Genomic DNA, 22634 nt, shown 5'->3' with positions numbered 1-22634 from the left:
CTGAAAAAAATGAAAAAGAAACATCAGGCACCTAGGAAGTAAGCATCACAACTGAAACAATGTCCGTAAGAAAAGTGCCACCATAAAGAAGAAAGAGAACAACCTTTGAATTCTGGAGATGTTTGAAACTATACAGACTGATGGAATGCACTAAATGTTCAGTGTATTCAGTGCATCACAACAATAATGACATCTTTAAATAACTCACATTACCGATACAATTGAGAAATCTGATATGAAATATCAGTTTGTCAAATATATCAAATAAATAAATTCATTAAAATAAAAGAATACTTCACATAAAATATGTTGTGGGGAAGTGGCAGGGAAGTCTTCCTAATATCCTAAAACCCTCCTCTCAGGTGTGTGTGGTTGCTGGGATCATGGGAAATTGAAGCACGAGTAGACTCTCAAGCCTGCTTCATCTTTCAACTAGATGATGGCTCACTTTTGATGGCTCATCGCTTTTTCCTGCACTCTTGATATCTTTAAGATCTGGAAATCTTGAAGTCTCTGCATTGAATATGCTAAATGACTGAGCTTCCGTAGCCTATGGGCAGAGCATTCCAAGATTCTTCCTCACCACAGTCCTAAATAGCCAATCCCATATGTTGTGACTGTGATCCCTTGGGTGCTGTCATTCTTAGCCAGGGGAAATATCCTTCTACCATCTGGTTTGTTGAGCCCTATTAGAATATTTGCATGTTTCACTGAGATCAACTTTCATTCTTCAAGACTCTTACATGTCCTGTCTCCTCAAAGAACAATTCTGCCATTCCAGGAGTTAATCTGGAGAACTTTTATTGGGCACTTTCTATGACAAATATACTCTTCCTTGAGTCAGGAGATCAAAACTACACAGTATGCTAGCTATGGACTCATTAACACACTATACAATTGCAACAAGTCCCCTTTACCTGTTGATCAAATCCTCTTGCAATAAAGGCTAATAAAATAAAGTACGTCAGATTGTGTTCGGACAGATAACCGAAAATACTGTCAAAGAGTTAGGTTTTGTAGAGTCTTAAAGAAAGAAAGCAAGGTCTAGACGTGCAGGGACTGAATTCCAGAGCGTGGGGCTTAAGCAACTGCAAGTACAGTAACAAGTGGTGGAGTGAATAAAATTAGGAATGCTCATGAGCTTAGAATTAGATAAATGAGACTATTTCAGATGGTTGTGAGAGATGGAGGAGATTACAGAGAGGAAGAAGTAATGTAAGGTATTCAATTTTGGAGATCATAAGGAACAAGAAATCACAATTTAGAGTAAAAATACATTAACAGTGACTGGAAGAGATTACAGTCTCAGGTGGGGAAAGGCTCGTGAAGGGATATGAAAACAAGAATAAAAATATTGAAACCAAGGCTTTGATCAGGAATCTGTGTTGGTCAATAACATGGGATGACAGGTGAAAATACAGGTATGATTTAAGACATTCACAGCAAAGGTTTGGATGATTTCCAGTTTACTGTCAGTTCTGCATTGGAATAGTCACGAGGTAACGAATGGGGAAATTCATTACGTTTGAGAGCTGAAGAATTCAATCTTAGACTGTTGCGACAGAGACAGATGGAGTTTTGAGTGGTGAACCGTAAACAATGTTTAAGCAATATTAAAATTGGATGGAACTTATTCTCATCCAGTACTGGATGTATGAAATTGCTGATGTTTGAAATTAGTAACAGCACAGGATTTGAGAGGGGTATTGAGATAGAATTGAGTGTTAAGAGACTATATGCAAGACTCCTAGTGTGCTTTCAGACTATTGTTGTGGGACAATATTGAAGCAAAATAGGAGACCATGGATAGATCCATAGGAACACCAGAAGTAATAGTGTCAGAGCAGGAAGAAAGCACATTGCTGGAGAAACACAGCAGGTCTGGCAGCATCTGTTGAAATGTCAGAACGTCATTGGATTCAAAATGTCAACTCTGTTTTTCTCCGAACAGATGCTGCCAGACCTGCTGTGTTTTTCCAGCACTCGCTCTTGTAGGTTTCCAGAATCTGCAGGTCTTTGTGTTTATTACAAGAAGAGAACACACCTTTTTTTTATTGATTCATGGGACATGGGCATTCCTCACCTTGGCCAGAATTTATTGCCCATCTCCAACTGCCTTTGAGAAGCTGGTAGTATGCTGTCTTTTATTTACTATAGATAGACTCACAATGCTGGTGGAGAGGGAATTCCAGGATTTTGACCCAGCACCCTATGGAATGGTGATATATTTCAAACTCAGGATGATGAGTGGCTTGGAGGGGAATTTGCACATGACAATGTTACCAAGTATCTGCTGGTTTTGTCCTTCTGGAAGGTGGTGGATGTGGGTTTGGAAGGTGCTGTCCAAAGAGTCTTGGTGAATCTATGCACTGTTGCTACTGTATGTTGGTGATGAAATGAGTAAATATTTGTGGATGAGGTGCTAGTCAAGTGAGCTGTTTTGTCCTGATGGCGTCAAGCTTTGAGTGCTGTTGGAGTTGCACTCATCCAGGAAAGTCGGGTGTATTTCATCACATTCCTAGTACATAGTAAATAGGGTCTGGGAGTCAGGAAGTGAGTTACTTGCTATAGGTTACCTAAACCCTAATTTGATCTTGTATTTACATGGCTAGACCAGTTTAGCTTTTGATCAATAGTAACTCCCAGGATGTTGATAGTGGAGGATTCAACTGATGTAACAGCATTGAATGTCAAGGGGCAATGGTTAGATTTTCTTTTGTTAGAGACGGTCATTGCCTAACATGAATTGCATTTGCTAATGTTTAGTCCAAATATGGATTTTATCCAGGTCTTACTGCATGGATTGCTTCAATATCTGAGACGTTGCAAGGTGCCGAACATTTGAAATCATCAGCATACATGCTGATCGCTATATTTGTAATGGATTGAAGGCCATTGGTGAAGCGATTGAAGGTAGCTGGGCCCAGGACACTACCCTGAGGAGATGCTGACTGACCGTCTGGCTTGGAGATCTTGCCCTTCACCCTTAGATTCTGCATTCTATCTTCATGTTAATTAAGGGGAGTAAGGGCTGTCAAAGTTGCAAAGGGTGACAGCTCCCCTGTTCCTGTTTCCCATTTCCAGAGGAAGAACATCAGGTCAGTACCTTTCATGGCTTTGGAGATGCCGAGGCTGTTGACTGGTGTAGTTTTGTTCTTTTTGGTAAACCATTCACTGCAAATGAAGCTTCCTAAATTGACAGAATCTACTATACTGTGAATAAAACATGAGAGGGATTTTTTCAGAACATAATCAGAAAGGGAGACCCAAATTATGCTTATTTGTGGGACCATTTTGATCATGTCTACATTCACCCAAATGTGCTTCCAATCTAATCAGAAAGCATAAAAAATTGCATAGAAGACCTAAATCAGTGTAAAGACTGCTGCCTAAGGAAAGAGCTGACCTCACACCAAAGATAGTATAAAACTTAACTCTCTAATCAGCATTAATATTCGTTAGGTACAACATGCTAAGATGGAAGATTTTCAATTTTACGTATAATTTCTACCGATGGCATAAAAGGGCATTCAAAGGAACAGAAAATACTGAGCAGGCTCCAATGAGAATGAGTAAAATGTAATTGCTAACACTAATGGCAATAAAACAGTAGACAAATTATTATTTGTGACTGTATCTAAAATTCTGGGCTTTATTATTGATATGTCTTGAACCAGTATACTAGCAAGAAATCTGCAGGAAGGATTTTTAGACAAAGCTTTTGTATTTGGACATTAGGATTAATACTTGAACATAAAAGAACAAGGAAATACAAATGTGGTTTACTTATTTTGTGCCTGAGTTTCCTTGATCATTTTTATCTAATGCTCCAATAGATATTCAGGAAATCCCATGAGTTTTTTTTATTATGATTTGGCCAGAAGGAGATGTCTGAAATGTTATGAAATTGAAAAAGTTTATAGGTAGCTGTATTTTATTGTTCTATTTGCTTCATTATTATATCTTTGAACATTTAAATTAATAAACAACCTTACTCTTGTTCATGATACCAATTTGTTACTCAGTTCTGCTATTGGAATAAATGGTGAATCTAATGCCCCATTTCATTTAAAAAAAATTTCCTTCCTTTATTAACGACACACTTAGAAATGAGTTTGCTCATATAACAATTTGCCAACATCAGAATTGTAGTTTTTGAATCAACAGTTAGGTTGATCAACCTGCACTGGGTAAGTCAGCAAAATGCCCTAAAAAAATAGGACACAAATTATGCACGGGTATCTCAGATCTCTCCTGCCATAGACATCCTCCTACCTCCTATTCAATTCTTTATCTATTTTGGGGAATACATCTCCTGATCCCTGGCACAGTTAGGGTATGCCAGCTCGTCATAAAATCTTACACAAGGATACCTCCAAAGATACGAAATAGTAAATTTAACAGACAGTAGAAAGGACACACTTTTTTTTAAGACTACCATATGGTATGAATCACTTTAACTGCCCTATATTAGCAAGTATTTCATTTGATAAGAAAAAAGAGAAAGTTAAAGGAGACATGCCTCTAATGTGAAACAGATTTTCACCTTAAAAAAATCTTAACATCATATATCAGATTGATAGAATGGGCTTTTCGTGTTTTCGATCAGTGACAAAATAGTCTCAGTTCTACTACAACAGTATAGTTACTTTAGGTGCCAGCACACACTTGAGTTTTGCTTAACATTATGTTTTAACCAGTGAGTATTTCTAAAGCATTTTATAAAACCAGGCCTTTTATTCCAGGGCCTCTTCCAGATCTAGAATCTGTGTGTTCAGGAAATAATGTTCATTCTGCTTAGTATTATATGTTTACATTTCAAGGATGGATCTATTACTCACACTACATACCATCATATCATGAGTGATATTAGGCCTCCTGTATGGAACAGATTAATGTCTCTTAACTCTTGCGTACAAACAGACAATCAGAAAGGTTTATGTTTTTTGCTGACACATGAAAAACAGAAATGACAATTTGAACAACATTTTCCTGTTCCACACAAGTCCCACATGAGCAGTGATATAGTGGTTATGCTTTTGAAATAGTAATCCAGAGAATGTGAGTTTGTTGAATCTTCCATGGCAGCTTGAGACTTTGACAGAAAGTCTGGGTAGGTTTTAATAAACTGGTATCAATAAAATGGTTAATGACGAAGCAACAAATACAGAGGAACCTTGATTATCTGAACGAGATGGATGGGCAGTATTTTGTTTGGTTAATTGATTATTGGGATAACCGGTTCAATGCCTCTCCACTGGGACTCGAAATTTTCTGAAGTTTCCTTTTTCCTCGCTCTGCCTGCATTTCTCCCTCGCTCTGTCTTAGAGCTTGTTTCTGAACAGACACACACTTGTGTGTAAGGGGCCTGCAGCATTGCAGAAGCCTCTCCCGCCTCTGCTCCACTCCAATGGATTGACAGAGTGAGCACTTGCTATGTCCGCTCCCTGTTCAGGAGACTAGGCAGCTGCACACACATGCACCCCTCCCAACTGTGTGCTTTCAACTCTCCACGTTTCCAGCCAGTGGATGGAGTGAAGTGGCCAGATGCCTCTTCTCTCCAATGGGACTCCAGAACAAAACGAAGTAATGGAATGGAGACAGCAGCGGACTGGACACTGACAGCAAGACTGCTGCTGCCTTTAGGGGTGAGTCTCAAAATAGCACATGCACATACAACCTTTTGACAAGTTCCCACTCTGCCCTGTACAGGACAATGTTAGAGAGATTATCTGGGGAAGGGGGGGGCTTAAGGTACACCCCTGCGTAGAACGCCAGGGAAAATGTAGGGAGAAACAGAGAGGGTGGAAGGTCAGTCATTTGGAGACGGTGCCTGGGCACCCATCGATGTCCGGGACTGTAAGAGGGATTCCATTATCAATGCCATACCGCCTCCCCAACACAGAGTTTCACTGGGAGTATTAGTGTCTGGTTAATCACATTGTTAAGTTTGGCCGTGGTTTTATATAAGATGAAGAGAAATTAATGTTCGAGCTTATATAGATATGGAGCACCTGTGGCATAGGTTGTGGAATGAGAGGGAGTAAAGCTGAAGGATTCAAAAAACTGTCTCCACAAAAGGCATGTGTGTTGAGATTTAAATCTTGCGGATTACCAAAAAATGTATTAGATATTTTTAATTAACCAATTAAACATGTTATTACACACAGGTCAGGCAGCGTCAGAGGAGCAGGAAAGTCAGTTTCCGGTCAGGACCCTTTATCAGATCCTGACCTGAAATATCCACTCTCCCGCTCCTCTGATGCTGCCTGACCTGTACTTTTCCAGCCACATATATCTTCGAGGAGAAAGTGAGGTCTGCAGACGCTGGAGATCAAAGCTGAAACTTTATTGCTGGAACAGCACAGCAGGTCAGGCAGCATCTAGGGAACAGAAGATTCGACGTTTCGGGCACATGCCCTTCTTCAGGAATGAGCAGAGAGTGTTCAGCAGGAGAAGATAAAAGGTAGGGAGGAGGGACTTGGAGGAGGGGCGTTGGAAATGTGATAGGTGGAAAGAGGTCAAGGTGAGGGTGATAGGTCGGAGTAGGGTGGAGGCGGAGAGGTCAAGAAGAAGACTGCAGGTCAGGAAGGCGGTGCCGGGCTGGAGGGATTCGGCTGAGACAAGGTGGGGGGAGGGGGGATGAAGAAACTGGTGAAGTCCAAGTTCATCCCCTGTGGTTGGAGGGTTCCCAGTCGGAAGATAAGACGCTCCTCCTCCGACCGTCGCGTTGTTGTGGTTTGGCGGTGGATGAGTCCAATGACCTGCATATCCTCGGTGGAGTGGGAGGGGGAGTTGAAATGCTGTGCTACAGGGTGATTGGGTTGGTTCGTCCGGGTGGCCCAGAGGTGCTCTCTGAATCGCTCCGCAAGTAGGCGGCCTGTCTCCCCAATATAGAGGAGGCCACACCGGCTGCAGCGGATGCAGTAGATAATGTGGGTGGAGGTGCAGGTGAATCTGTGGCGGATATGGAAGTTTCCTTTGGGGCCTTGGAGAGAAGTGAGGGGGGAGGTGTGGGCACAAGTGTTACACCTCCTGCGGTTGCAAGGGAAGGTGCCGGGAGTGGAGGTTGGGTTGGTGGGGGGTATGGATCTGACAAGGGAGTCGCAGAGGGAGTGGTCTCTACGGAAAGCTGATAGAGGAGGGGAGGGAAATATATCCTTGGTGGTGGGGTCCGTTTGGAGGTGGCGGAAGTGACGGCGGATGATGCGCTGTACATGGAGATTGGTGGGGTGGTAGGTGAGGACCAGTGGGGTTCTGTCCTGGTGGCGGTTGGAGGGGCGGGGCTCAAGGGCGGAGGAGCGGGAAGTGGAGGAGATGCGGTGGAGGGCATCGTCGATCACGTCGGGGGGGAAATTGCGGTCCTTGAAGAAGGAGGCCGTCTGTGTTGTGCGTATTTTGAACTGGTCCTCCTGGGAGCAGATGCGGCGGAGACGAAGGAATTGGGAGAATGGGATGGCGTTTTTACAGGGGGCGGGGTGGGAGGAGGTGTAGTCCAGGTAGCTGTGGGAGTCGGTCGGTTTGTAGTAGATGTCCGTGTTGATTCGGTCGTCTGAGATAGAAACAGAAAGGTCTAGGAAGGGGAGGGAGGAGTCCGAGACTGTCCAGGTGAATTTGAGGTCGGGGTGGAAGGTGTTAGTGTAGTGGATGAACTGTTCAACCTCCTCGTGGGAGCACGAGGTAGCGCCGATACAGTCATCAATGTAGCGGAGGAAAAGATGGGGGGTGGGGCCAGTGTAGTTGCGGAAGATGGATTGTTCCACATACCCTACGAAGAGGCAGGCATAGCTGGGGCCCATGCGGGTGCCCATGACTACTCCTTTTGTTTGGAGTACTCCCTACCTTTTATCTTCTCCTGCTGAACACTCTCTGCTCATTCCCGAAGAAGGGCATGTGCCCGAAACGTCGAATCTTCTGTTCCCTAGATGCTGCCTGACCTGCTGTGCTGTTCCAGCAATAAAGTTTCAGCCACATATATCATCAACCATGACTTCCAGCATCTGCAGTCCTTACCGTCGCTATGTTATTACTCATATCCTGAACAGGTAGAACTCGAGTGCAAACTTCCTGGTGCAGAGATTGGGACTGTACTACACCGAGACAAGACTCACCAAAGGGTCTGCTAACAGGGAGTCAAACCCAAATCAATGAAACAGTCAATAAAACAGTAATATCCTTTGTGGAGCCCGCACCAAAAGCAATCGGTAAATACCCTTCAAAGTCCACAGGAATGGACTGGGCACCATGACTGGATGGCTAATAGCCATCTCCCACACCACGTCCTGTTTTCTCAATTATTGAACAACAAACAAGGTGAGCAAAGAAAATGCCCCAAAGACATTGTGAAGTACTTCTTGAAACATGGCATTAATGACTGGGACATGTTTGTAATGACTGTTAAAAATGGCCATGTCTTGTCCATCAAGGTGCATGACATTTTGTGTCACATCTTAGTGTTAAGACTGAGTGGCGACAGAACAGGAATGAAAAGGAAGCAAATCCTGCACTTCAGATCCCACACATTGAGACACACCCTGCCAAAGGTTATGAGAGTTTAGAGTCAGCCTGTTCAGTAACACGGACCCATAAGAGAAACCCACAACCCTGAGTAGACATCAGCCTCAAATCAAGAAGCTGCCATTGGCAAATCAAAGTTCAATATTCAAAATGCAGGAACAAGACATCCTTAGTCATAGTGTATTTTAAAATTTGTCAAGACCTCAGATTTATGGCAAATTATATGATTGCCATGCCAAGCAGTAATCTAGATGCTACACATGTTTCCAAAAGATAGATGAAGGGTCATCCACATTACCTGTTTATTCCTTTGTGTCCCACACTATGTAAAATGGTCATTTTTCACAAATGGTTGTCTTATTGTTTGGCCTCCCAAGCTGCCATGACATGAGATCAGAACCTTGAGGTGCTTTGGACATTTTTACCTTTTGATGCAAAATTGTGTTTTTTTTTAAGTAGAGAATTGCTACAGACAAAACAAAATGAATAAATGTGAACTTAGCACAGTCTGACAATAACCTGTTTAGGATCCATGGAATGTAGCAGCTAAAGGGTATCAGGTATACTTCAAACAGAGAAAGAGAAAGAGATGCAATAGGGAAAGTTAATAAAGCGGTTGACTATCTACCTACTACCCCCACCCTACTCCCTGAAGCAGAAAGCCATTTGCAGACATTTTTTTGTTTTTTTGCCCTTTATACTTAAAAAAAAAAGGAATTATTAACTGACTGCAACCCTGATCTTTGTGTGCGATTGTAGCAAGGTGTACTGGTGAAAAGAAGTATGGAAGTCTGGCTCTAGCAGTAGTGAGCTGTGAATGCCACAGCCAAATCACCTGTTCAACACAGGTCAAAGAACTCTCTTGCTCTGAGTGCCAGAACTAGATAGTTAACAATTCAGCCAAAAGTAAACAGGAGGACAAAAGGACTCTTTTGCTCTGAGTGCATCCACTGTCAAAAGGAAACATCATCAAAGGATCTCAACTGTGAAGCCAATAATCGTGAAATTGACAATTCAACTAACAACCACTCCATGATCTACTCTTCATGACTGATTTAGAGACTAATCCATATGACCTTTAAACTTTCATCCTTTTTAGCACTCACTTCTTATGCCTAATCTGTTTCTAAGCGTGATGCACTATTAGTTATTTTCACTTTTGGGAACTAATAAACTCACTCTTTGGTTAACTTAAGAAAGCCTGATTCAATTGTTTTTTTAAAAACAAAATTAATTTGGTCGGGGGAGAAAAGGCATTCAGAAGAGAGGGATCTTTTTCAAGTTTATCTTGGTACGAATGACTGAAGGGGTGTGTAAATAAAGAAATTCATCCCAGTTCATCCCTCCTTACGTAGAAGCTTAACAATTTGGAGTGATGGGGTGTGGCGCTGGAAAAGCACAGTTGGACAGGCAGCATCCGAGGAGCAGGAGAATTAATGTTTCGAGCATAAGCCTTTCATCAGGAATGTGGGGCGGGGGGCGCAAGGAGGCTGAGAGAAAAATGGGAGGTGGGTGGGGCTGGGAGGAAGGTAGCTCGGAATGTGATAGGTTGGTGAAAGTGGGGGTTCTGGTGATAGTTCGGAGTGGAGGGTGGAGCAGATAGGTGGGAAGGAAGATGAATAGGTAGGATCGCCACCATCTGCAGTACTCACTTCCTCCCAAATTGGGGTGTATGCCTGGAATCATAATAACTTAGGGAGCCTTACCTGGCTCAGCCATAACAAAGACCACACTTGAGGGGATCTGTGTGCCCAAAGATAACTTAATTGATTGAAGGGCAAGCAGGATCCATGCAATAGCTGTTGGAGCTTGATAGTCCAGCTTCTGATTCCCTGATTCATCATGCATAAGATGTCTGGAGTGCCGTAAATATAGTTAAATGATCTAATTTCTTTTTGCAGTATGGCATTAGCTCAGTGAGATGTTACCATGCAGGACCACCTGCTGTCCCTATGCTACTGTGTCAAACTACATAGTCAGTGGGATATTCAGTTCTGTAGATCATCTGATTTGATTTCTTGATCGTTTTTGCCCAGAAAGGATTTGGGAATAAAAGATGAAGTTTGTGTTTTAAAGCAAACTGTATTTACACAAGTTAAGATAATGTAGTGGGATAAAAGATAAATAACATTTATTTACATAACAATGGACAGTATGAACCTTTTCCCGCGTATTGAGTCGGGTATTACAAGGGGGCATAGCTTTAAATTAAGGGGGGGTAGATATAGGACTGATGTTAGGGGTAGGTTCTTCACTCAGCGAGTTGTTAGTTCATGGAATGCCCTGCCAGTAACAGTGGTGGACTGTCCCTCTTTATGGGCATTTAAGAGGGCATTGGATAGGTATATGGAGGATAGTGGGTTAGTGTAGTTTAGGTGGGCTTGGATCGGCGCAACATCGAGGGCCCAAGGGCCTGTACTGCGCTGTATTCTTCTATGTTCTATGTTCTATGTTCTATAACATTAATAGATTCTTGGGAGTAGAGGGCAGTCTGGCACAAATGTTTATCGTGAATTTGGAAGGTTTACAGAAGATAGAGATAGAGGCACAGGCAGATTTTAAAGTTGTGAGTGCAGCTGTTGTCCTTAAGAAAAAAATTAGCAACAAAGTTCCCATTGAGATGGGAAATAATACCATATTCATCAATTGTATTAATGCATGAAGACAAATTGAACTCAATGAATCTCTAAGAAGTACGTATTCCACAGGCAGGAGTGAAATGCAACTGTTCCCTTTGGGATTGATAGGCATTACACTAACAATTATCACATTAGTAAAAGAGAATGTACACTGTTAATTATGAGCCCCAGTTTTCTGCAGCAACTTTAATGGGTACTTAATGTGTAACTCCACTCAGAGTAAGATGTTTCTCAATATAGCAAACTGCAAAGCAGTGTTAATCATCCAGCAAGTTGTGGAGAATTGCAACTCATGATATATTTCATCTCTTGAACCTGTTGGCTGGTTCGCTCCTTAATAATGACATGCATTGTGTACAGACCATTATTTTTATTTTCCCTTGGGTTATTTGCCCCTTTGTCTTATTAGCCTTGGCATAAAAAAGCAGTGTAGCCCGTAGAATAGCTTGGGCTAATCAGTCAAGAATCCTGCTTCACTGTTTAATTGCTTTTAATGTCATCCTAAAATTTCAAATTTGATTGGTCTTTCTGTGCCGTGATTTTATTTCTATCAAAGTTTTTTCTAGCTGAGAGAGACAAAAAAACTTCATATTATTAGTCAGCATTCATTTATTAATTGAATAACTTTCTGACATCTCAATTCCATTTATCATGATGTAAACAGAGCTGGAGGGAAATTTCATCCGATAGTACATCAATACTGAAAGATATTACAGCATAAATAATGTTCCAAATCAGAGTGTCATTAGACAACAATCTGCCAACAAGTGTGCATGGTTGATAAGTACTTCAGACTGCAAGTAATACCATTGAAAATGTAAGAACAATGGGCTCATATTGGTTTGGCAGGTAAATGCTCCATCATTGAGATACTGAGTCAGAGTGATGGGGAACATTTCAAAGAGCAGAGAATGAGTAAATTGGAAAACAACAGAAAATAAATTTTAAAAAGACTAATAATCTAGTTGCTTCAGGAGAAATGCAGGCATAAAGAGGTAGAGAATCCAGGGCAAAGGTGGAATGTAAACAGATTTAACAAAGACTGAAACCAATTCTGAGCTTATTCTTTCACAAGTTATTAAATATGCAGCCCATATTCAATTAACAGGTCACTAAATTATTGACTAAAAACAGGATCACAACATTTTCTCTCTCTAGACTTTTGATTCTGCCAATCTGTGAGAATGTTGAATGTAGCTGAGAAAATTGAGGACACTTACCATCTCTATTAACAATCTGCAGTAATATGAACAACTCAAAGCAATCCAGTTATGTGTTGGTGCGTTCTACCAAGAGGACTTTTTCCACATGTGCACAGCCAAGGACGCTTCACAATCATCATTTATCATTCCCATTCCCTGCTCATACGAAGCATTTAATGTGTGTGATTTATAACATCCTTTGCTGCCAGTTGATATTATTTCCAGGTGAATTTCAAAATTAATAAACCTTCTATCTTTTAAAAAGATAATTTGTACTGACTACAGTGTTCTAGCATATGACTTTTACTGTGGAGCTTTTATGAGCTTGCCATTGAATGAGCAGTATTCTCAAAGCTGTGCATCATGTGGACTAAAGAGTTTGGTTTTGAAATTAATTACCCTGCTCCCTGAGCATTCATCAGAAAGTAATGCATATCTCTAAAGACAACAGATAAAAACCAGAAAGATAAAGGAAATGGGAAGTAAAAATGAAAGGTGAAAGTTTTATCTTAAAATGCTAGGACCCACAAGACTGAATAGGTCCAGACTTCAACCCTCAAACTGCAGTGAGTTAGGTGATCATAGCCACGAAAATGCTACAATAACTTCAATACACCTTTATTGGGAGGAAGAAGTTAGCTAAACTTCCCAGACCAGAACCAAAGTTTACTTATGTGTAGGCATTATGTAAGAACCAGATCCTTTGATCTTCCTGGTAGTTGGACAATTTGAAACTATTTGCTAGTCAGGCTGATGAACTGCTTGAACAATAGACACTTTGGCAAACGAACCTGAGTGGGTTTTGAATATCGATGTAAAGCTAGAACTGATGAAATACAGTCAATCAAAACTGAAGTTGCCACTAACCAAAACCCAGCAGATAATAATCTGCAATGCAAAATACAAGTTTTGGGCACTGATCCAGTAACTCTTTGTGCTGCCTGAAAAGATTCAAACACTCCTTCTTTCCTCTTTTGAACAAGTTGATATATGCTTAGCTCCAGATCCATGGTTGGCAGTTCTCTGCCAACTCACCCACAAACATAAAAGCATGATTGTTGACAGTGAGTGAAAGCACACACTTTGTGACCACTTTAGAAACAGCAGTCAAGCCTCACCTGATATTAATAGATAACCTTGACAGCAGGGAGCACTAGATCATGTCAGTACCAAGGCCTTGCATAAGCTAACTTCTCCCTCCTTTATCCACAAATGCGAACGTTAATTGTAATGTCCCGTCAGCACTCTGGTTCAGATGGTCTACGTCAGTGACAAGTTGGTATTAAAGCTTCCTAGTCTATATGATTTGATATCAAACAAAGGATACAACTTGCAACAAATATTTTTGAAGGTACAGAAACAATAGCCCACCTAGACTTCCTCATTTTGGCTATGTTAATGTTCAAATCTATGTTAATCTATTTTTACACAAACTGAAAAGCCAACTAAGGGTTCAGACAAGATTTACAAGGATGTTGCTAGGGTTGGAGGATTTGAGCTATAGGGTTGAATAGGCTGGGGCTGAGGGGCGACCTTATAGAGGTTTATAAAATCATAGGGGACATGGATAGGATTAATAGACAAAGTCTCTTCCCTGGGGCGGGGGAGTCCAGAACTAGAGGGCATAGGTTTAGGGTGAGAGGGGAATTTTATAAAAGAGACCTAAGGGGCAACATTTTCATTTAGAGGGTGGTACATGTATGGAATGAACTGACAGAGGAAGTGGTGGAGGCTAGTACAATTGCAACATTTAAAAGGCATCTGGATGGGTATATGAGTAGGAAGGGTTTGGAGGGATATGGGCTGAGTGCTGGCAGGTGGGACTAGATTGGGTTGGGATATCTGTTCAGGATGGACAGGTTGGACAAAAGGGTCTGTTTCTCTGCTGTACATCTCTACAACTCTATAAAACTAAGTATAAAATGAGTTAACATTAACTATGAAATCAGAGCAACCTTTCTGAACAACTGAGATTTTATTACTTAATTACTTTATTACTTAAAATCCATATGTGACAATGCTGCTCCTTTAACAAGGTTATGCTGTCTTTTTTCAGTGAGGTTGGAAGATCTAGGCTTGAAAGGTTTTAGGGCCAATTTGATTATAGCTAACAGATACTGTCTCAGGCAAAAAACTTTCAAGTTTAAAAAAAACACTTGTACAATGAAAGGGGAGCAGCAGGTTTTCCCAATTCTGCTTTTCTCTGGCTTGGTTTGGTTTGATTTGAGCAGTCTGGCTGTTCAGTGAAAGCAGTCAGTCAGTGAGGCTGGTGGTCCAAGAAACAGAAGAAGGTGTTCGGATGCTGAATCGCTCAGCCACCTTTCTCTCTCTCTCCTGTAAGATCCTGGGTTTGATGCTACCTTTTTTGCCGAGGAGTGTTTATGGGGGATTGTTGCATTTATTTGGAACAGCATCAATAAGTTGGGATAATCTGTTGGGTTTTCGGATTGGTTATTCTTCTATGTTCTGTTCTGTTTCGTTTGTGTTTCATTTGGAAATCTTGCAAATAAATTCTGTTTTGCTTAAAACTAAGTGATTCGGGCCAGCTGCATCACCCCTGGAATATCCATTGTACACCTGCTTAAAACAACTAGCAAAGGTGGAGTTTGGGCTACTTACTTGAAATGTTTTGAGGGGGTCTGGCCTGGTCCATAACACAAAAGTTTAATCCAAGTAAATATTACCAATTTATTACGGAGACACTAATGTAATAGCTGAATATGTAAATATACCACCTAATAATTACTGAGTTATAAAAGCCATAAAATTCCCAAGTTTGATTATGGTCATGTGTTAAGTTATTTGATTTCAATCAAGATTTACCTTCCCCATGCCAATTTTCTCTGACTATATAATTATCTCAGGCTTGAGACCACTAGAGTTACATTGTTGCTTTAATAAATATCTAATCCCACTGCACAAAGTAGATGTGATTTTTTTCATTGCATATCCATGTTAGCCATCATATCATGCGCAGTTTAAAGCGATAAACTTATTTTTCGCTTTTCACACAATAACACCATATTTTGAATCCTCATTCCAGAACTGAAAAAGTAAATGAAAACCCACCTCTCTTCAATGCGAACCCATAGGTCACTGAACTGTCGTTGCCGCTGTGGCTTGGGAAGCTTCTTCTGTCGCTTCTTTTGGCGGCCAAACTCTTCCAATTGACTAAGGCTGTCTGGCATCAGGAGGTGAGGAGAAATGATGTCATCATCTAAATCAATAGGAGAAGTCTCAGAAGGAAGTGGCATGGAATCTTCCAATGATGCATCGACTGGAGCGGAAGAGGTTGATGGAAGTGATGAACTACCTGAAGATAATCCACTTTTCTCTGTTTTTTTCCTTTACAAAACAAGAATGGATTCAATTAAGGTTTCAGTATAATCTAAGCTTGCTAATACTCTCATTGATTTCATTCTATTCCATGCCATATATTTGATAAAGCAGGATGACAAAACCTCGAAGTCATTTGTGTTCTGATGGAATTGTTCTTGACCTGAAACTCCTCTTCTTTCTTCACAGATGCTGCCTGACCTGTTGACAATTTCCCATAAGTGACAAAATAAGTTTATCACATGCTCCCACCAAAAAGCCTATGACTGTAAGTTTTTCTATGGAAATGCCTCTGGTTGCTAATGATATTACCTCAGATACTGTTGTGAATTTAATTAGGTGCAGCACAAATTTTGCTCCAAGAGAAAACTAAGCATATAATTTATTGGCATTGGTCTGTGACTAGATTGGTTTGGGATATCTGGTCGGCATGGACAGGTTGGACCGAAGGGTCTGTTTCCATGCTGTACATCTCTATGACTCTATGACTGTAAGCTGAACTTAAAAGGGTATTTGCTCAGGTTAGTATGCAGTTAAAATTGAGGCAGGAGTACGTTGTTACTCCACTCCAATTATTCCATGTTGTGAACAATGCAGTAAGTATACATCTTCCTGTTACCAAAATTACCAGTTAAATACATTATCTATAACAGATTTTAAACAAAAAGATTTATCAGCTTTAGCTTAACATCAGTCAAAACTTATTTCATAAAGAAACACTAATCAATTAACATATACATCCAGTAATATGGAAGAATAATTGCTTATCCCTGCAAATATCCACAAAACACAAAGCAGTGTGGTGATCACTGATGGAGAATCATGCAATTTTGCTACCTGCTACCTTAGCTTCTAGAACACTCATTTACCCCACTCAGGATAACCAGAGGGTGGCTACTCTGGAACAATAAGAAATTCAGTAGAAATGTTTTTTACTCATAATGGAAATTTTTCTAGGACGAGAAGTGGTAGAGGCAATTCACAAAATGGTTTTAAGGTGATGCGAGATAAGCACATGAGGCAGAAATTAACGGATAGGTGTGATGAAGTAAAATGGGGGAGGATAAACACTATCATATTCCAGTTGGAGCACTTGGCAGTTTCTGGGCATTATAGTTTATGTAAATCTACGTAAAGGATACCAGCTCCAAACTGCTCAGCTTCCTGAACAACACTGAGACAATCAAAACACAGGACAACCAGGAATATTCACAGCCCCTCATGTACTCTGGCAAGGGGGCTTCGTTAAAGATGGGTGTATTTGACTTAACGCTGAGAAGTGCCTTAAGCAACGTACACTATGATGATGTCATGCAGACTTGAAGGTAGAACAGTCTAGGATCTTGAAGGAGTGAGACCTATCATCCAGTCATCCTCATAGTCTCTGTAACAATGTCTATCGTGTCAGCGTAACTTGTACTTAGTACATAGTTGAAAACATCCAATAAATAACGTCCATCAGATAAAAAAGTGGATTTCCTCGACCGTATTCGACCAAGGGCCGACCATAGTTCAGAATGGTGCTGCAAACAGCCCTGGGGGAACAATAGCGAGGAGCACTCATACAACAATCAAGGCAGAGTGGACCACATCACTGTCGTTTACAGCAGTATACACAACTTGATAATGTAAAGAGGATCAGAGTAGGAGAAAGCACAGCAACAAAAGGGACCATCATCATCAAGGTGGGATTGGATGAACGTGAGGGGGCATCACAAGGAGGAAAGTCAGTAGAGAGCGTTGCGGTGAATTAACTGTTTAATCTTTCTGAGACAGATAAGTCAGAATTTTCAGCCCAATAAAGGTAAAATACTGTAGATGCTGGAAATCTGAAACAAACACATGGAAGGCTAGAGAAACTCAGCAGATCTGGCAGCATCAATGGAGAGAGTTAATGCTTCGAGTCTGATACAATTCTTCTTACAAACTTCTGTTGCTCTGTCCAGAGATGCTGGCAGATCTGAGAGTTTCTCCAGTCTTCCTTGTGCTTATCCCAGAATTATCAGACTTTGCTACCACCTACTCCATTCCCTTTACTCTGCAATGAGTATTGAAGCCATTCAACCAACTTCTACCTCAATTAGTTTTTAACAATGCAGATTTGATAATAACTGTAATAGAAAGAAACTATATTGCATAGCCACAAATGTAATAAAGGGACTGAATTTAATTCTAAGCATAATATTACATCAATCTATTTTGTTATCCAAGTGAATATCCTACTGTGCTTTGCTCTGAAGAAAGTTTACCAACTCTACTACTGCTGCGAGGTCCCATACCAATGGCTTCCGCACTACTGATAAAAGGCTAATATTAGTCACTTGAGGCTCTTTGAGTGGAAGCTTCTGTCTTTTTGAGGATTCAAGCCTCTGTAGGCCTGACCACAAAATGGTCTGACAAAGTTATCTTTCTGCAGTTGTTACTGGTTGAGGGGACGGTGAGAGAGTCAACTTTTTGATTTTTGAGAGAGGGCTAATGCTCCTACTGTGAAACTGCTGCTCCCATGATGCTGAGGTGTGGCAGCTGTAGGAGAGGGGGCTGCAGTGGTATGATTAAAGCACTTATCTCTTTTATTCCCTCAACCTGTATAAATTAAACATTTGCTTTTCTGAGGAAGAGTGTTGGAATAAATTAGGACCAGAAGTCCTTGGGGTCGAGAGTGTGGTGCAGGAAAAGCACAGCAGGTCAGGCAGCATCCGAGGACCAGGAAAATCGACATTTTGGGCAAAAGCCCTTCATCAGGAATGAGGCTGGGAGCTTTGGATTGGGGGTATGTGGGGGGGGGGCTGAGAGATGAATGGAAGGGGAGTGGGGCTGGGGGGAAGGAAGCTGAGAGTGCAATAGGTGGATGGAGGTGGGAGTAATGGTGATAGATTGGAGGGAAAGGTGGAGCGGATAGGTGTGAAGGAAGATGGACAGGTGGAATGGGTCATGGGGGCGGTGCTGAGCTGGAAGGTTGGAACTGGGATAAGGTGGGGGCAGGAGAAATTAGGAAACTGGTGAAATCCACATTGATGCCATGGGTTGGAGGGTCCCAAGGCGGAAGATGAGGCATTCTTCCTCCAGGCATCAGGTGGTGAGGGAGTGGCGATGGGCGAGGCACAGGACCTAAATGTCCTTGGTGGAGTGGGAGGGGGAGGTGGAGTGCTCAGCCTCGCGGCGGTGGGGTTGATTGATGCGGGTGTCCCGGAGATGTTCTCTAAAGCACTCTGTGAGTAGGCGTCCTGTCTCCCCAATGTAAAGGAGACTGTATCGGGAGCAATGGATACAGTAAATGACGTGCAGGTGAAAGCTTGATGGATGTGGAAGGCTCCTTTGGGGCCTTGGACGGAGGTGAGGGTGGAGGTGTGGGCGCAGGTCTTGGATTTCCTGCGGTGGCAGGGGAAGATGCCAGGAGGGGAGGGTGAGGTGTTGGGGACCTGACGAGGTAGTCGCATAGGGAATGGTCTTTACGGAAAACGGATCCGGGGGAGGGGGTATATCTCTGGTGGTGGGGTCAGTTTGAGGTGGTGGAAATGGCGGAGGAGATGCGATATATACGAGGTTGCTGGGGGTTCTGTCCTTGTTGGGGTTGGAGAGGTGAGTTTGAGGGCGGAGTTGTGAGAAGTGGATGAGATGCGCAGTCCTTGGGCCTGCTCCACATTTCAAAGAAATCTCAACTAATCTATTAATGTTTCAAATTTCGCATTCCCATTTAGCTCTGAGAACCTTTTAACTTTTTTGCCTAATAATAATGTAAAAGCACAGGCTACAATTATAAAAAAGTCAACTCAGTCTTCCCAGAGCTATTCGAGTTGATTCCAGAATGGTGATGGCCTCGTACATGACCTGATCCTCTGTATATACTGTTAGCCATTCTGGTATAGCTCCTTCGCAAGTCTTCCCACATCTGACATAACTGTCTGAGTGAAGCACTTTTCTTTACATTGCTTGACCCCTGAGGAGGACCCCAACTCTTCCTCAGTAGAGCTGAATTTGAACTCGCAACAAAACTGACCCATGAAAGAAAACAAAGGTTAAGTTAAACGCGCAGTCACTGCTTCTGATTTGTGTAGGTGAGACCAGAAAAAGAGAATATAAAGACAGCTACAAATCAAATAAATAATTTAGGGAGAACGTCTTCACAAAAGATAACTTTTTTAAAACATTATTTTTGGAAGTAGTTACATAGTCATCACATTTTGTTTGAAATTGATATATTAAATTTGAACTTAGCATCACAGTATAACTGATTTTTCAAAAGAATTCCCACATTTGCAAAAGGACATTTCTTCTAAAATATAACATATATAATTTATTTTAATATTTAATAAGTTTAACTTTCTTTTTGGAAGCGCATTCTTCAGAACTATGCTATGCACTTTCTTAACATATTGCTCAAATTCTTAGTTTCAAGAAAATAAATTGTAAATCACCTTAAAAGAATCTGGAACAGGAAGATTAATGTTGATTTACTTATCTGATCCTGGCTGGAGACCTATGGTTATTTACACAGGCAGGCATGATTACTGAAAGCCTTTGGAAGATACTTAAGAACATCTTTGCAAGGTCTACTGACTTTGGAGATAACAAGCCTGTCTGCTGCCACTGCAAATTAGTAGAATGGTGACCTTCACCTTCATGGTAAAATCTAAACTTATTACATGTATTTTCAATCCAAGTGAAAACACATTTTCTTTTGTTCAAATGCAATATATTTCCCTGCTGTTTTACCAAAGTCCTATAGAGTGACTTGAAATATATGAGAGTAACAGAATGTGTCTTGAAAATCTATCTGGTTCTTGTTACCAAAATAGAACAACCTGCAGATTATTTCTGGGAATACTGATAAAGTACAAGTCATTGAATTGAGATTTTGTTAATGATAACACTACAATATTGAAGTCTCAACCAAAAAAAAACTTGACTCCCAGCCATGACTAATATTAATACTTGAGCTTTTTTCTCTCAATTTAGCTTCTTTATCCTGTACCATAGCCTTTGGGATGATTAAATAAAAGTGGTGTTTTCTCAATATCTACAAGTAGGTAGTCTCTCTTTTCCTTAAGATTAAATATTACTTCCTAATTTAGGGCTGTATATGTTTGACAGAAAACATTTTGATAAAATTCTTGAAACCCAAAATTGGATGCAAAACTTGAACAGCAATCTGTAAAATTCCATGTGAAATGTACGTGTTCTTCAGTTACCTTGACTTTGTACAGGGGCTTTACAGTTAAAATTTATGATAAGAAAAACAATCTGGCCTAATCGCTCACATGAAATAACTCTACACTGGAATCACTTTCTCTTTGCTTAAAACCTTGGCAGGGAACATTATATTTTACTGCTTCCAATCATGACATCTCAGTCAAGTCAAATTTATGTTGGGTTCTTGATAGGAATGTTTGTTGAGAAAATATTGGCCAAAATTTAGGTTGGCCAACATGCTCATCAAAAGTTGTACAGAAGGGGCTTTACTTGAACATTCTGTCCAGGTAAAGCTCTCAGCGCTGACCTTGATCCCAATTTTCTAAACACAACAGAAACTCTGAGATGGAGCTTTAATATTAAAGCTCTTCATCCTTCAGATCTTACCTGAGAGTGTGTTTTTGTCTGAATTAGAAATGGCCCAACCTCAATGCTACCTTATTCTTTTCCACTTTACCAGGTTTTATAGATTATCTGTCAACTGCAAGCAATTAAAAAAAAAACGCCCTGAAGAACATCATATTAAGGACCCAATCACCCTCTGATTTTTAATTTATTCATTCATTTAGAACATGGAACAGTGCAGGCCCTTCGGACCTTGATTTGTGCTGACCTTTTATCCTGCTCTAAGATGAAACTAACCTACATACCCTACATTTTACTACCATCCATGTGCCTATCCAAGAGTTGCTTATATGTCCCTAATCTGTCTGACTCTACTCCCAACGCTGGCAGTGCATTCCATGCACTAACCACTCTCTGTTTAAAGAACCTACCCTGACATCTCCCCTAAACCTTCCTTCAAACACCTTAAAATTATGCCCCCTTGTGACAACCATTTCCACCCTGGGGAAAAGTCTCTGGCTATCCTCTCTATCTCTGCCTCTTATCACCTTGTAGACCTCTATCAAGTCACCTCCCATCCTTCTTCATTCCAATGAGGAAAGTCCTAGCTCCCTCAACCTTTCTTCATAATACATGCTCTCCAGTCCAGACAACATCCTGGTAAATCTCCTCTGCACCCTCTCTGAAACTTCCACATCCTTCCAATAATGAGGTGACTAGAACTGAACACAATATTCCAAGTGTGGTCTAAACAGGGCTTTATAGAGCTGCAGCATAACCTTGTGGCTCTTTAACTCAAATTTGCACATTGGAGACCAGCATTTGGATGTGGAACCTTTACATATTTTTTAAGGCAAAAGTAGATAGATTCTTGATTACCAACAGGATGAAAGATGATTGGAAATATGCGGAAATGTAGAGTTGAGGGTAAAATCAGATGAGCCATGAGTGACCGAACAGGCTTAAAGGGCTAAGATGGCCTAGTCTTATTGCTTGCTTGTATGTTCATGTTTATTGTACTTTCCCAATTATCTTTGTGAAAGTACTGGTGAGTTTCTTTCTTGAACTTTTGCAATGTGTGATGAAGGTATTCCCAAAATACTATTCTGCAAGATTTTGCTCCAGTCACAATGAAGGAAAACTGATATATTTTCCAGTTAGTCATGTGTGAATTGAAGAGTAACTTGGAGTTTTTGGTGATCCCAATGAACATTTCAAGATTATGATCAAGAGATTATGGAAATCAAGGGATATCAGAATAGAAATGTGAGGTTAATATAAATTTTAAGTGTGATCTTATTAAATGGACGAGAAGGCAAGGGGAACCACATGGCATACCTCTGCTCCGATTTCTTTTGTTCTAATGCTTTCGTGTACCTGCAGACCTTGTCTTTCTAACAGGTCA

General features: G+C 41.0%; 1 protein-coding gene across 1 annotated transcript in view; it reads right to left on the bottom strand.

Moving 5' to 3' along the window:
* LOC122554359 (metalloprotease TIKI2-like) overlaps window positions 1-22634 on the bottom strand; it is a 422004-nt gene that overhangs the window by 5491 nt on the left and 393879 nt on the right. Inside the window, exon 6 of the mRNA XM_043699245.2 lies at window positions 15428-15703. Coding sequence (XP_043555180.2) covers window positions 15428-15703 — 276 coding nt within the window. The remainder of the gene's footprint in view (window positions 1-15427; window positions 15704-22634) is intronic.

The sequence above is a fragment of the Chiloscyllium plagiosum genome, unplaced genomic scaffold, assembly GCF_037043375.1.
Source record: "Chiloscyllium plagiosum isolate Xiang-an unplaced genomic scaffold, Cpla_swu_hap1 HiC_scaffold_9, whole genome shotgun sequence".
Classification (NCBI taxonomy): domain Eukaryota; kingdom Metazoa; phylum Chordata; class Chondrichthyes; order Orectolobiformes; family Hemiscylliidae; genus Chiloscyllium; species Chiloscyllium plagiosum.
Note: the sequence above shows the minus strand (reverse complement) of the source record. Positions and strands in the feature narration are given on the sequence as shown.